The 13,986-nt window shown below is 36.3% G+C and overlaps 2 protein-coding genes across 2 annotated transcripts in view; one reads left to right on the forward strand and one right to left on the reverse strand.

The window, feature by feature from the left end:
• The window catches only part of CBG11280, a gene marked incomplete at both ends in the record, with an annotated part of 3,379 nt that extends 2,937 nt beyond the window's left edge, over positions 1-442 (reverse strand). The window contains 2 exons of the mRNA XM_002635020.1: positions 38-243; positions 389-442. Of these exons, the coding sequence (XP_002635066.1) occupies positions 38-243; positions 389-442 (260 nt within the window). The remainder of the gene's footprint in view (positions 1-37; positions 244-388) is intronic.
• A 113-nt stretch (positions 443-555) lies between these two features.
• Positions 556-2,293, forward strand: CBG11279 (the record flags this gene model as incomplete). Its single annotated transcript, XM_045236563.1, has 6 exons — positions 556-702; positions 749-855; positions 1,108-1,266; positions 1,320-1,410; positions 1,830-2,035; positions 2,122-2,293. The coding sequence occupies 6 exons, from the start codon at positions 556-558 to the stop codon at positions 2,291-2,293; spliced, it is 882 nt and encodes a 293-aa protein (XP_045094578.1).
• Positions 2,294-13,986: the final 11,693 nt, after the last annotated feature.

A 13,986-nucleotide genomic window follows, 5' to 3' on the forward strand; every position in this document is an offset into this window, starting at 1 on the left:
GTCAGGTCCTTCTATTACAGGGTTTCACAGAACTTACACGAAATCTGATGGATTTATAAGACCAAGAGCAAAAAGGAAAACGTATGGAAGTTCTGCGAAGATGTAGCAGAAGAGAAAGGCAACAAGGCCGTATGTAGCATTTATCTGTTTTTTGGTATTTTCAGCGGATTTGACTGGGCCAGGAGAACGGAGCTCAATAACTAAGAAAATGGTGAGAACGATCATGATGAAAATTGGAATAATCTGAAAGTAAGGTTTATTTTTCATTCTATTAAAATGTTCGAAGAGTTATATTTTCTTAACAATTGCGAAAAAGTTCCGAAAAATCCGAAATGCCCGATAAACGCTGCTTAGAAAACCTTGCTGAAAAAAGGTTGTAGGGACAAACCGCTCTCAAAAACTTTGACCTGTGAGAGCACCACTTACCGATATCCAAGTACATCTGAAACATTTCCAGACAATATCGAGGTCCTACAATGATAATAGTTCTGATCATAACCACTTTATATTTTTCTTTTCAACATTTTCCATTTGACTATTCTAACGAGGCCAGCAATGCGAACACAATCCGTATCCAAAGAGATGATTTGCATAGCGCTTTGTGGAGTGTTGAGTGGAGTGATAAGAGTGATAAAGAGTGTTTTCGAAGTTCATGAACATTTTGGCACCTGTCATCATTCGTATCGCTACTATGTTGTAGGGGTTAGCACGGTACATGTAAGACTATGATAGTTCAACTTCATTCCAGCTAATTTATTTCCTCGCCTACCAAATTATCAATCAATTCATTCTATGGCTAATTATCTACATCACCTTCTTGAGAGCTATGGTAATCTTGGAGGTCAAGCGTGGACTGTATGTTTCAACTACCGTGTTTTCTGTAATAGCCACCCTGGAGATGCACTTTGAGCTCAATCATCTCGGTTCCCATAAAATATATCAAAAATTTGTCAACTGTCAAAGTATCGGTGATATTATGATTAACAACTTATCAGTTTACAATTTCTTGAAATCTGTGACAGTAATCGAGATAATTGAGCTCCAAGTGCCTATAGGGTATTACAAAAAAATACGGTCATCCGAGTAACAGAAAATTTAAATTTCCAGGTCCCCACCCGGATCAAAAATGTTGAAAATCTTCATGATATCTTTTATTTGTTTAATGACGGCCATTTTTTTCTTCAATCACCTGCTAAGAGTATCATACCATCGAATTGAAGAGATTGTGGATGAGGAGAAAATTGAAGAGTTGATAAAGGAAAAGAGGTGGGTTCTTATAGTCAGACGAATTCGAAAAATTGAACAATTCAATGTTTCAGATGTAAATACCAAAAAGTGTACAATATTGAAGCGTTTTCTGGAGACTGTCTGAGACGGATATTATTGTCAATTGCCGGTGTGACAGGTTTTGTGAGTTCGGTTTAATCAACAAAAAGTTTTTATTGAATTTAATTTTTTTAAATCTGAAAGCCCCAAAAACGCGACCGAAAATATAGAAAGGCTGCAAAGAGGGACGAGGATTCGAATTACCGGGCAATGAGAAACCTAGGCTAGAAACCGCAGTGAGAAGCCTTTTTCATATAGAAAACTTTCCGGATTGTTTCAGCTGTTATCTCGTCCGCCACCTGATAGGAAGCCCGCCTGCTACCGTTGCCTAAATTTCTCATTGCGCGGGAATTCAAACCCTCGTCCCTACAACCTTTTTTCAGCAAGGTTTTCTAAGCAGCGTTTATCGGGCATTTCGGATTTTTCGGAACTTTTTCGCAATTGTTAAGAAAATATAACTCTTCGAACATTTTAATAGAATGAAAAATAAACCTTACTTTCAGATTATTCCAATTTTCATCATGATCGTTCTCACCATTTTCTTAGTTATTGAGCTCCGTTCTCCTGGCCCAGTCAAATCCGCTGAAAATACCAAAAAACAGATAAATGCTACATACGGCCTTGTTGCCTTTCTCTTCTGCTACATCTTCGCAGAACTTCCATACGTTTTCCTTTTTGCTCTTGGTCTTATAAATCCATCAGATTTCGTGTAAGTTCTGTGAAACCTGTAATAGAAGGACCTGACAACTTTGGCTCAAAGTTGTTGAAGGATCTACTAATCAATAACAATTTCAGACAACTAGACGAATACATCTACAGTCAAGTTGACGCCTTCATATGCTCATCTATGTGTATTGGAATCATTATATACGCTATGATGTCTGCTCAATACAGAGACACAATTTGTGCAACATTCTGTAGAAGCCACAAAATTTCTCCAGGACCTTCGGTATTCCTTCGAGACTGAAATTTAAAAAATTGATCTTTTCAGAGAGAAACCGACAAAATCGTCGTCAAATGATAAATATTTTTCGTGAGAAATAAAGAAGAGGAAGTGGCTAATTAAGGGTTGCTGGGGGTGTGGGATTAGCTGGTGTGTCTGCTTATTCCAAGTATGAAATTATTTTATTTTTTGTGGTCACAATTTTCGAGGTTTTTAAATTGTAGTTTCCGTATTTTTGAAGGCAATTTCAGTAAAATTATTTCAGGTTTGTTGAATTACTGTTTTAGCTCTAAAGACAATTATAGTTCAATTATCTCGGTTTCTACAAAACATATCAAAAAATTGACAACTGATAATTTGTTTATCATAATATCAGAAATATTTTATTGGTTTACCAGTTCTTGATAACTCTTATTCAGACCGAGATGATTGAGCTCAAAGCAAACATATAGGGTGGGCTTCTATTAGAGCATTTACGGTATATTACAAATTTGTTAGTTTATTTTAATGTTCTAAGAAACCGTCTGAAATTGCCAAGTTATACTGAAAATCCCAGAAAGCACTAATCAGTAAAATAACAAAATTTTTGAAGTGAATGAAAATTCACATTTATCTCGAAATATGCGAATTTCAGTTTCTGGAGTAATTTATCAAAATTTCCAGCTAATTTGCATAATGTAATGCAAAATTTCAAGCGCATTGTCTGTCATCCAAGTTACAGTAACCTCGCAAAATTTCCCAACCGTTACAGTAATCCTGGATGATGAATCTTCGCAATATTGACTGTTCTAAAGGTACGCTCTAATAGAAGGTTTGCTCTAATAGAAGCTTATCCTATACGTGCTCGTTGAGCTCAATTATCTCGGTCCCTTCGAAATATATCAAAAAAGCGTCAACTAATAAAATGTTTGTGATATTATGCTAATTTATCAGTTGACTTCTTTTTGATCTTTCACAGGAAAGGAGATATATGGACCTAACGTTATCGATTTAGGAGGCCTTCTATAAGAGTGTTTACGGTATTACAGTAATCCTGGATGTGTAATCTCTGTAATTCTTACTGTTCCAAAATTAGTAACTTTTCCAGTCGTGTCACTTTTTTTTTTGATTTTGTTGGTATTGAAATTTTCTATATTTTTCAAATTCTCAGACTCTAGTCATATCTCCATTCTTCTGATTTTTCTTCTGATTCCTGTCAAATTTTGTTCAACTGAATAATTTCCCAATCAAGTATCTCATTTTCCCCCCTTTCCCTCGAAAAACAAAAGACAATCATCTTCATTGCTCCCATCTCACCAATTGAGAAAAAAAACAAGAAGCGGAAAAGAGAAAAACGTCACAAACACACACTGGGCTACAACAACCTGCCTCCTGATTCTCCATCTAATTCTGTTCGAGGGAAAGTGTGCGTTAAAAAAGGTAACTTGGCGGGGAGAAGGAAGAAGAAGAAAGGTATTTTTCTCTAGTTTTTTCCCCTTCGGTGTTTTTCTCTACTTCAAGCCCCCGTGGTTGCCAATGGAGATGCTCTACTGCTTGAAAACAAAGTTGAAGACATATTCTTCTTTTTCTTGTTTCATTGTATCTGAATTGGCTTTTCTAGTTATTTCTCTCTCTCTCTCTCTCTCTCTCTCTCTCTCTCTCATTTTGATTAACACAAAATCCTGGTCCAAAAAAAACAGAACAAAAAAATCCTGATTAACTCAGCTACGTAACATTCCCATGGCGCTGAAGTGTAGAAGTATTTCCACCACTTCACACGCCCTCCTTTTTAGCTCCACCCACTTCAGAATTCTCCAGAATCTGGACTCCAAATGAATATTTTTTCTTGGAAGTACTGGCCACTTCAGTTAGTTTTATTCATAGTCTAGCTCTTCTTTTTTTTTAGATTGGAGGGTGAATGAAATGCGTAGAATAGTGAGAATTCAAGACAAGATTTTTTTGGTGGCGAGCAATTAGCCAGACTGATAAAAATGCGTATTACCTTAAGACATAAGTATCCTGGAAGCAGGAAAATTGGTAAAAATAAAATTTTACGTTTGATTCAAAGCTGCTCAAATTTGTGAAGCGGTTCTTCAACTCCATGTACTTTTATGATTGTCCAAAGTGGAATAGCGAATATCACGAGATGAAGAAACTTTTCCAAGCGGTAACTCAGCTCAAAGTAGATCAAACAATTTGAAACTTTGTCAGTTTATTGATGAAATATTATAATTTTTGCACTCTAAATTTGAGCCCAGTACAATGCTAGGCTCAAATTTTATGCTAGCACAAACTTTGGTGATTACGCATCACCTGTACAAATAGCAAATTGAGAACGTCCACTAGAATTTGTACTAGGCACTTCCTAGATTTTTAAAGTGTTGTTATTATTTTTCAAATTTTTCTCAGAACTAGATAATGTCCATTTTCTTAAATTTTTGTTGATCTTTTTGCTATCATAAATTTTACATCGTAATTTTACTTTTCTAGCCTCTCAGCTGCCGCCTAACTGTTCACTTTGAGCCTATATATTTTTTCACTTTCTGTCAAAGATTTCAAAAAGTTGTCAACTGATAAATTGCATACCATAATCTCATCTACATTTTATCAGTAGACAACTCTCAAATATCTTCGACAAGAACCGAGATAATTGAGCTCAACCTTGATAAGGTGGGACCTTCACTTTGTTTCCTTGCTTCCTCTATTGCTCTAATTTCTATTTTTGATTTTTTATGAAACATTTGTTTTCTTCTTGTCATAAACTTCAACAAACTTTACTCTAACATTTGGACATCGCGAGAAGGTACAAATTGAATTTGTTTGTGAAATAAAATTGTTATTTTCCGTGTCAACAACGAAATATCTCCAGATTTGTTGGTTTGATTTTGGCTCTTCATGTGATCCATGTTTTTGTATGCACTTACTCATTAGAACGGTCTGTATCCGTTTCGTCATATTCCGTGATTTATGATTTCGATTTTCTCCAGTACACTCCATGCTCTGCTGATTTTGTACACACTAGATACCAAAGATTTTCCCAATGATTAATGAGGAGGCGGTTGAGCTCATAATTTTTTTGTAAACACTCTAATAGAAGGCCAGCCAATCCACCAAATTTGAGCCGATATATCTCGGTTCCTGTGAAAGATATTGAAAAATTGTCAGCTAATAAAATCTTTGTCATACTATCACCAATATTTTGTCTGTCAACCACTTTTTGGTATCTCTTTTCGAAACCGAAATAATTAAGCTCAAAGTGGAAAGGTAGAGTGGCCTCCTATTAGAGTGCTTACGGTAAATGGGATCTTCCCTTAAACCAGGTTGGAACTATTGTTAGTTTTTTATAGAACTGAAAATTATTTTAAAAAAGTTACCATACCCAGAAAAATTCAAACATCCCTAGATAAAATCAAAAAACCAAGGTGCTGTCTCCCACGAACCTTCATTATGCAAGACGATTTTCTCACGTCTTCTATAACAAGAATGTGGCATAAAAGTCTGATTTTTCTTAAGACATCAGATTAGGTCAGCAGGGAATCTGGTCAAGTGATTATTTGTGTTTTCATTGTCTAGATGTTTCGAATTTCGTAGTTTCAAAATCAAACTTTCACATGTCTAACTTTTAACTATGAGCCAAGATAACTCGGTTCTTGTCAAAGATATAAAAAAGTTGTTGATTGATCCATTGTTTATCGAGCTCAAACTTGCGGTAGCCCTTTTATTACAGGATTTACGGCCTTCCCAAATTTTCATTGTTTTACAATCTCGCCGATAATGAGCACCAAAAAAGGTCAACAACAAACTTTTGTGGTCAAGAACAGCAAATACAAAATTCTCATAATGTCTGACAGTTTCTTAGAAGAGTCTGAGTACTTCTGCACTAATCATATGATTTTGTAGTTTTGCATGGCTTTTATCATGATATCAGAAATATGTTATCCGTTGACAAGTTCTTGATATCTTTCACAGGAAGCAAGATAAATCGGCTCAAAATTTGAAGTTAGGGTGTCATTCATATTTTACGGTATATTTAATCTTCTTGTTTGTGTCCTTCACTCTAATATTAAAATGATTTAGATTGTTTGCATCATTACATGTTATAATAACTAGTCACAAAATTTCAAAATTCTCACTTTTTTCTTTTCTCGTGACTCTCCCTTCTTTTCCCCAATAATATCAGTTATCTAGTTATTGTGTACCTTTTCAGTCAGAACTGACATCAGTCTATATATACTGGCATCAGACAAATATGTAGAAGAGAGTATAGGCTAGAGATATATGTCACTTGCACCTAATTAAATGAGAAAAAGTCATAGATATGCACATGCACTATTTATACTTCTTCTTCTCTTTTTATTTTTTTCATTTCTTCCTTTTTTGAAACCTTTTCTCTAGTTTTTGATCATCTGAACATGAAGCCTTTTCTTCCTTACATAAATGTTTTATTTCAAATTTCCATTTTGTCAATTTTTTGTTGTAAAGTGGCACCAAAAAAAAAGCAATAAGCACTACCCGCAAATCAGGTGTTTTTTCCCATTGGTGACGAAAAAAATTCAAATTCACAACAACTTGGGGAGACGGAGAAGAAGATGTGACTCACTTGCAATCAGAAGGCTTTCTTCACTCTTTTTTTTTCAGAAGGTTTTTTGGAGTTCTTCATATTATTGATGACACATTTTTGGTGTTAATTGATCGCTCAATTTTTTTTTGCTTTCGGGAACTTTCGAATCATTTGACGCTGGTTGCGATTCTGATGATTCAGCAATTTTTATAGGTTTTTTGTATTAACTTTTAAAGGTAACACCGTTTGAAAATTCTAGTATGAATAAGCCATTTCTGACAAAAATTGGTTCGTATTAGAGTTTTCGAATATTCATTTTCCGTATTTCCTCTGCTGGAAGCCCACCCAAACCGTCAACATCGAGCTCAATTAGCTTAGTTTCTGTGGAAGATATAACACAATTATCAACTGATAAATTGTTTATGATAATATCACAAACATTTTATCAGTTGACAACTTTTTCCTACCTCTGACAGAAAGCGACAAAATTGAGCTCAAACTTAACATCACATTCAAAAAGCTCATTACTCATCAGGTACAAATTTTGTCTTTTCCTGTTTTTTATTGGACAGAAAAAAAAACTTCCCCTATTCGTTCAGTTTTTTTTCGGGGAGTTTTCAAATATGTTTTGGAGTTACGGTATGCATTCTGACGTGACGGTGTACAGTGTTTAGTGTCCGCCTCAGCTACCGTAGCTCAGCTGGTTGCGGCGCGCCACCTCCAGCTGCTGACCCACAAGTTCAACTCCTCCAGAGGCCTGTATAAGCGAATTTCGGGAAAAAATATTTTTTCATGCCCCTGACCTTTTTATAATTCTGTCTCTTTTAACTTATAAGACACATCGTTAAGTTACTCCCGATGACAAAAAATTCCAAAACGAAAACTTTCTGAATAAGTCATGACAATCAGGTTCTCTTTTTTTTCTGCCTCCTGAAGCTTCCTTCACAAAATTATGCATAACTTTTTTTTCTCATATGACACATTTTCAAAAATACATTGTTCTAAAAATTTTTTTCTAGATGTCTTTGGGCCATAAACGTCCACTTTGAGCTATTTTATCTCAATTCCTGTCAAAGGTACAATAAAAATTTCAACTGATAAAATGTTTATCATAATATCAGAAGTATTTTGTCAGTTAACAAAATTCCGATATCTTTCACAGGAACCTAGATAGTTGAGCTCAAATTGATGGTAATCGATTTTTGCCCACCCAGACAAAAGCAAGTTCACAGATCATAACCAAAATTTTTTCTATGTTTTCTCTCTAACTTCATATTCCGGGTAAGATAAGCAACGAGCGAGGGAAGCAGGTGCATATATTGGGAAATTGAATTTGAAATGGCTCGCCCAAAACGCCTTTTGTTTTTGTATCACCTCACAGTCAATTAGATTTGCCACGTAAACACATAGTGCTGAAAAACAGTTTCAGCCAAAAAGCCGTATTATAGTCTAGTGGTCAACTGCTTTTTTGTTTTTCGTGATCGAGATGGTTTTGGTTAACTGATTAGGATGGATGACGTCGATTCGGGAATATTTTTTGGGGGGAAAAGACACTCTCATTCAATATTTGAGTTGTTTTGACAAAAATCTAGTTCAAAAATTTACTCGAAAAATATCAACTCTGTAGTTTGTATAGTGGTTTCTAGCCTCTCCAAATCAAGCCAATTCAGTTCTTCAAAGTTCCGGAAAAGAATTAATTAGCCCAATTTATATGTGAAACAATGATCTATTGGTTTTATTAAAATCCCGATTTTTAGCTTTGTGTAGGATACTTGAAGTTTTGCATAGTTGATTTTCGGAATTTAAAATCGATTTGGAGGATACCAGATCATTGCTCAAAACACACGTATAACCTCTGATAGAAGGGCCCTTCTACTATCACATTTGAGCTCAGTTATCTCGATTTCTATAAGAGATATCAAAAATGTGTCAACTGATAAAATGTTTGTTATATTATGATGCAAATTTTATCAGTAAACATTTTTTTGATATCTTTGGCAGAAACCGAGATAAATTGGCTCAAAGTTAAAAAGTTAGGGTTCTTTTATTACAGGTTTTAGGATATTCCAAAGCCATTCCGATCTCTGACAACTATTTGATTTTTAGAAGTTTTGATTTTCTGCAATTTTCCTCCAAAAACATATTTCAACATATTATTAGAAGCAAGTTTCTTCGAAACACCACCTCCACATGTGTGCTCAAAGTTTCGAACTCTTAGTGTCAAGAAAATGGATGTGTTTTGCACTTCCTCCCACTGAATAGTTGATGTTCTCAACGTTCCAATAGCGTTGAATCAATATTTTTTGCGAAATTTCTAGGCGAGCCTAATCTAGTCAGAAACACCTGACCCTCTAGGCTTTATCCCCAAAAAAGCCTTGATAATTTTATCGAAAACTGATTATGTATGTCGTCACAGAATTCACATTTGTTTTATTTTCACGTTCGCCGAATTTCTTGGCCCACGATCCAAGGGTACATCGAAAAAGGGTACATCGAGGTTACATCGAGTTCTTAGGGTAAATTGGTTCTGAGGGTACATGGGATCTTAGACTGTAAGACGTTTTAGCCTAAGCCTATAATTTTGAGCAGAAAGCAAAATAGTATGTATAAAAATATTGATTTACTTTTTTTGTCCACCTACATGTACCGAACAAACCAATGTACCCTTGGAACCAATGTACCCTAAGAACTCGATGTACCCTTTTTCGATGTACCCTTGGATACTGGGCCGAATTTCTTCGATTTCTCTTTTTAAGTTTGACATTAGATTTCTAGGTTGTTTTCCATTCGCAATGTCAAAAAATTATTCAGAATCTTGTATGTATTTTGATGGTGTTAGTCATACTAGGCTACAAGTTTTTATCCCAAAAGTTTTGCACCAGGTTACTGATCTGGAACTGAAAAAGATTTGATCAAGTATAACAAATGTTAATCTCTTTGAACTGCCCCATTCATAAAGGGTAATGAGCAGGAGCTTCTGAACTTTTCTTTTAGTTCCCAGTATTTTGTTCAAGGACTATTCTCTTTTATCGCCTAGCGAAATGTTCCAGATATTTTCAAAATCTAATATATAGTTAAGCGTCTTTCTGAAATCAATTACTCCTGGATTCCACTGAATCTTGACTCCAGAAATCTAGAAAATTCAATTACACCAGGGGGCTCCAGTATACCAGTGTTTTCTTGGAGTTGACTACTAGGATTGCGTTTAATTTTCTGAAAATCGGAACAATCGGATTCTGCTAAAAACAAACGAAAGAGATGGTGTGGAACGGGTTTTACGGAATTTATTTTTTTCTGGCGAATGTATTTCCTCGATTTTTTAAAAAATTCCTGTCGTAGAACTTATATTTACAGGGTGGCGCACCCGGACTAAAGTTTGTACCAGCATAAAATTTCATTAAAACGTTGTACTAGGATAAAAATGGATCTGTAAAAGCTCAAATAATTAATCACTTAACCGGCCAAGTTTCAATCGCTTGTCAAAGTTGCCTCATCTCATGAAATCGACAACTACGCCGCTCATCTTCGAATAATAATAACAATACCTAAAATTGAGGAATAGCTTTGAAGATTGTAGTAGTTTTCGTAAAATTATTTTTCTACCAATTTTCCGTGCTTCCATGATACTTATGTCTGAAGATATACCAGTTTTTATCAGTCCGGGTATTCGTGTGTCACCCTCAAATAGTCACCTTTCATAAATTAAAATTTAGGCTTAGAAATCGTGAGCCAACCCAGAAGGTACACTCCGAAATATATTAAAGTACGAAATTTTCGTTTCCTAGTTAGCAATTTCTTGGTACTGTTATTTTAAGAAGTTATGTTCCATTGAAACAAAGCAACTTTCCAACTAGGCTTTTTTTTGAGAACAGTGGTTCTCCTTGGTTCTAACAATGCATTTAAAAGTTTCAGCTTTATCATGGATATTCTGATTGATAACTCTAAAAATAACTTTTCATAAACTCTGATTTCCATCAAGGTACACACTCTTTTCCTTCTACCTAGACTATGCCCAATCGCACTGTCTAGGCTGATAATATTCAATTAGTAGTTGCATTTCCCTAACAATTTCCTTCTCCTCTTCTTTCGTTTTCTCTGTCTTTTTTTTCTTCAAAATCATCTCACGTGACATGAAAGCCTCTTGACTAACCGAAGCTTCTTGGAAAACAAAGGAAAAGTGGTGATGGTTGGTTTTGGGTGGAAGAGAGAGAGAGAGAGAGAGAGAGAGAGATCCAATTTCCCATGGTGCGATTCTAATATGGGCAGAGGAGGACCAAAAGCGGCTCCCCTCTTCAGAATTTCAATATAAATCTCAATTCTGCTGCTTCATTCATGTGTTTGTGTTGGGCCGGGGCCCGCCATCGGATGCTGTCTTGACTCCTCTTCATTCAGTTTCATCAAAAAACTGCATTTGCAGAGACTAGAACAAGACACACACATTTCTTCCTTTTTTCCATTATTTTTATTATTATTATTGTGACTCAAGGAGGGGCTCTGGCTACTCTGGAATTCTTTTCAGATGTCTCCTTCCTAGATCTCAAGAATCTTATATTACAAACCCAACTGAATTTTTTTTCTCTGTCGTCTATATACTTCCAAAGAGCAAGTTTCTTTTTTTGCTCATTATCTCCAGCCTAATCTCCCATGTATTCATTCTGATTACGCAGTCTTCTTCCACACCCTTTCTTCTTCTTTTTTCTTCTTTTGGTCACTTACTTTTTTTTCACTACTTTCATATTTCTTCTTCTTCTTCTCGTTTCTTTTCTTTTCTTCTTTTCCGTTTCTGATATGGGGAAGGTTGGTTAGGCTCTTATTGTTGTCAGATGTATCTTATGATCGCTTTGGCTCCTTTCATTTTTTAGATTCCAAAGTTTCTGTTTGGTTGCCAAGGAGATCGATAATTATAGGTGTGATGGGAGTAGAGGAAGGAGGAAATTCGAACTTTTCGCTCCGTTTTTTCGTTTCATTTCGGTTTCTTGGTTTTTTCTCTAGCTGAGTTTTGATCCGTAAGAAGCCTTAGTTTCAATTCAGATTAGATACTCCGTCGGGTCCAAAAAGGGGACTTTAAGATTTTTTTTGAAAAGGAAAATTAAAGGTTCTTAGATGACACTTGGAATTTTATATTTGACTTGTAATTTTTGAAATGATTCAGCTGAAAAATCTGAAAAATAGAAGGAATTTAGCGTAACTTTTAAGTAAAGCGTTGTACTGAGCTCAAATTTGGAGACCTAAACATTGAATCATTCATCACTAAACTGACCAAATTTTAAATCAATTGATCAACTTTGAGCTGAGTTGTCGGTTGTCAAATTTGCTTCACTTCATGGAAATCATAAGAAATGCCTTTCATCTTTAGACAGTCAATAACAATACTTAGACTAGAGGAATCGTTGTGAAAGTTCTAGTAGCTTTGAATCAAATGTAAAATTATATTTCCACCAATTTCCGTGCTTCCACGAGTAGAAGAATGTCTCCAGAAGACGTCAGAAACAAAATTTTGAAAAATAAAAAAGTTGGGCATCATCTCGTTGCTATTTCAAGTTATCTGTAAAAATTTGAGGGATTTGGGTCCATTCAGGACTTCGCTAGGGTATATTCAGAAAGTGTTAATATTTCTGTTATTAGGTTGGCGGGAAAGTCTTTGTCACTTTTTCAATAGTTTATTTCTCAAAGAAAAAATAACCGAATAATTAATTATATTGTCCATCATTATCAACAACATGTCTCCAACGTTCCCTCAATTTATGGATTCCATTGCGGTAGAATCCAGCCGGGCGTGAGGCAAAGTATTGTTTGAGTGCCGCTTCGACCGCTCCACGGGAATTGAAGCTTCTTCCTTCGAAGGCACGTGTCATATCGCCAAATAACCAATAGTCGGAAGGAGCAAGATCAGGAGAATACGGGGGGTGAGGGAGAACATTCCATCCATATCCCATCAGCTCCTGCTTCACTTGTTTCGAAACATGTGGGCGAGCGTTATCATGTTGATAGTACACTTTCTTGTCTTTCAGGGCCGAACGGTCGACTGCTTTCTTGAGGTTTCGTAGTTGAGTAGTGTAGAGGTCTCCAGTTATTGTTTTGCCCTCGGGCAGAAGTTCCCAGTAGATGGGGCCGTCCACTCCCCACCACACAGAGAGCATAACTTTTTTCGGATGAAGGTCGGGTTTGGGGACATCCTGTGGGCTCTCTCCTTCTCCAACCCACTGGGATTTCCTGTGGTGATTATCGTAGAAGACCCACTTCTCATCTCCGGTTATTAGCCGGTCCAGCCATCGATCGCCCGCGTGGAGAGTGAGAAGAGTAATCGAATCGTCGACTCGGCGGTCAAGGTTGGCTTGAGTCAGGTGATGAGGTATGAATCGACCAAAAAGTTTTCTCATTCCAAGAGACTTCAAACCTTCAAGGACTGTGCTATGGTGAACTCCGAATGTGACAGCTAGTTCACGGCTAGATTGACATGGATCCGATTGCAATGCGTGCTTCAGCTTGTCCAAATCCAACTCACGGGGTCTCCCAGAGCGATCCTTTTCATCGAGCGAGAAGTCATCTTTTTCGAAACGATGGAACCAATTGCGAATAGTATTGTAGTGAGGGGCATGTGTGTTGTACACATTCTTCAAGAAAGTTTCCGAATCCTTCATCGTGGTGTGAGATAGGAAGAGGTAAATCAAAACATGTCTGATGTGAATAGCAGTGGGAACAAACATATCGTTTCAATTACAGATGAGGAGCAGGGAAGGAGATGGGGACTTGTTTATATGGAAGGTTCTTATCACCTTGTTATTCACTAGAGTCGATATCATACACAGCCTCCATATACGAGAACAGTGATTAAACAAACAGAGTGACAAAGACTTTCCCGCCAACTATAATATATTTGTTGAAAAAACACGTTGCTCCCAAAATATTAACGGTCCATCTTTTGGGAGATTCAAAAGATTCACGTGGCTCACAAAAATATTTGAAATTTCAGTACTTTGATGTGAAAATTAAAACTTTTGAAATTCACTACTTGTTATATAATCTTTTTTACAGTGTGCGCCACCCTGTAGACTATCAGTCCTCGCTGACATAAATTTCCCAGGCTATCAAAAACTCTGCCACCTTTCAATCCACCTGTCAGACATGCCCACCCACGGGACTTCCTCCAAATTTTCCAATTTCCCCTTTTAGCCTT

The sequence above is a fragment of the Caenorhabditis briggsae genome (genome assembly GCF_000004555.2).
Source record: "Caenorhabditis briggsae complete genome, chrV, whole genome shotgun sequence".
Classification (NCBI taxonomy): Eukaryota; Metazoa; Nematoda; class Chromadorea; order Rhabditida; family Rhabditidae; genus Caenorhabditis; species Caenorhabditis briggsae.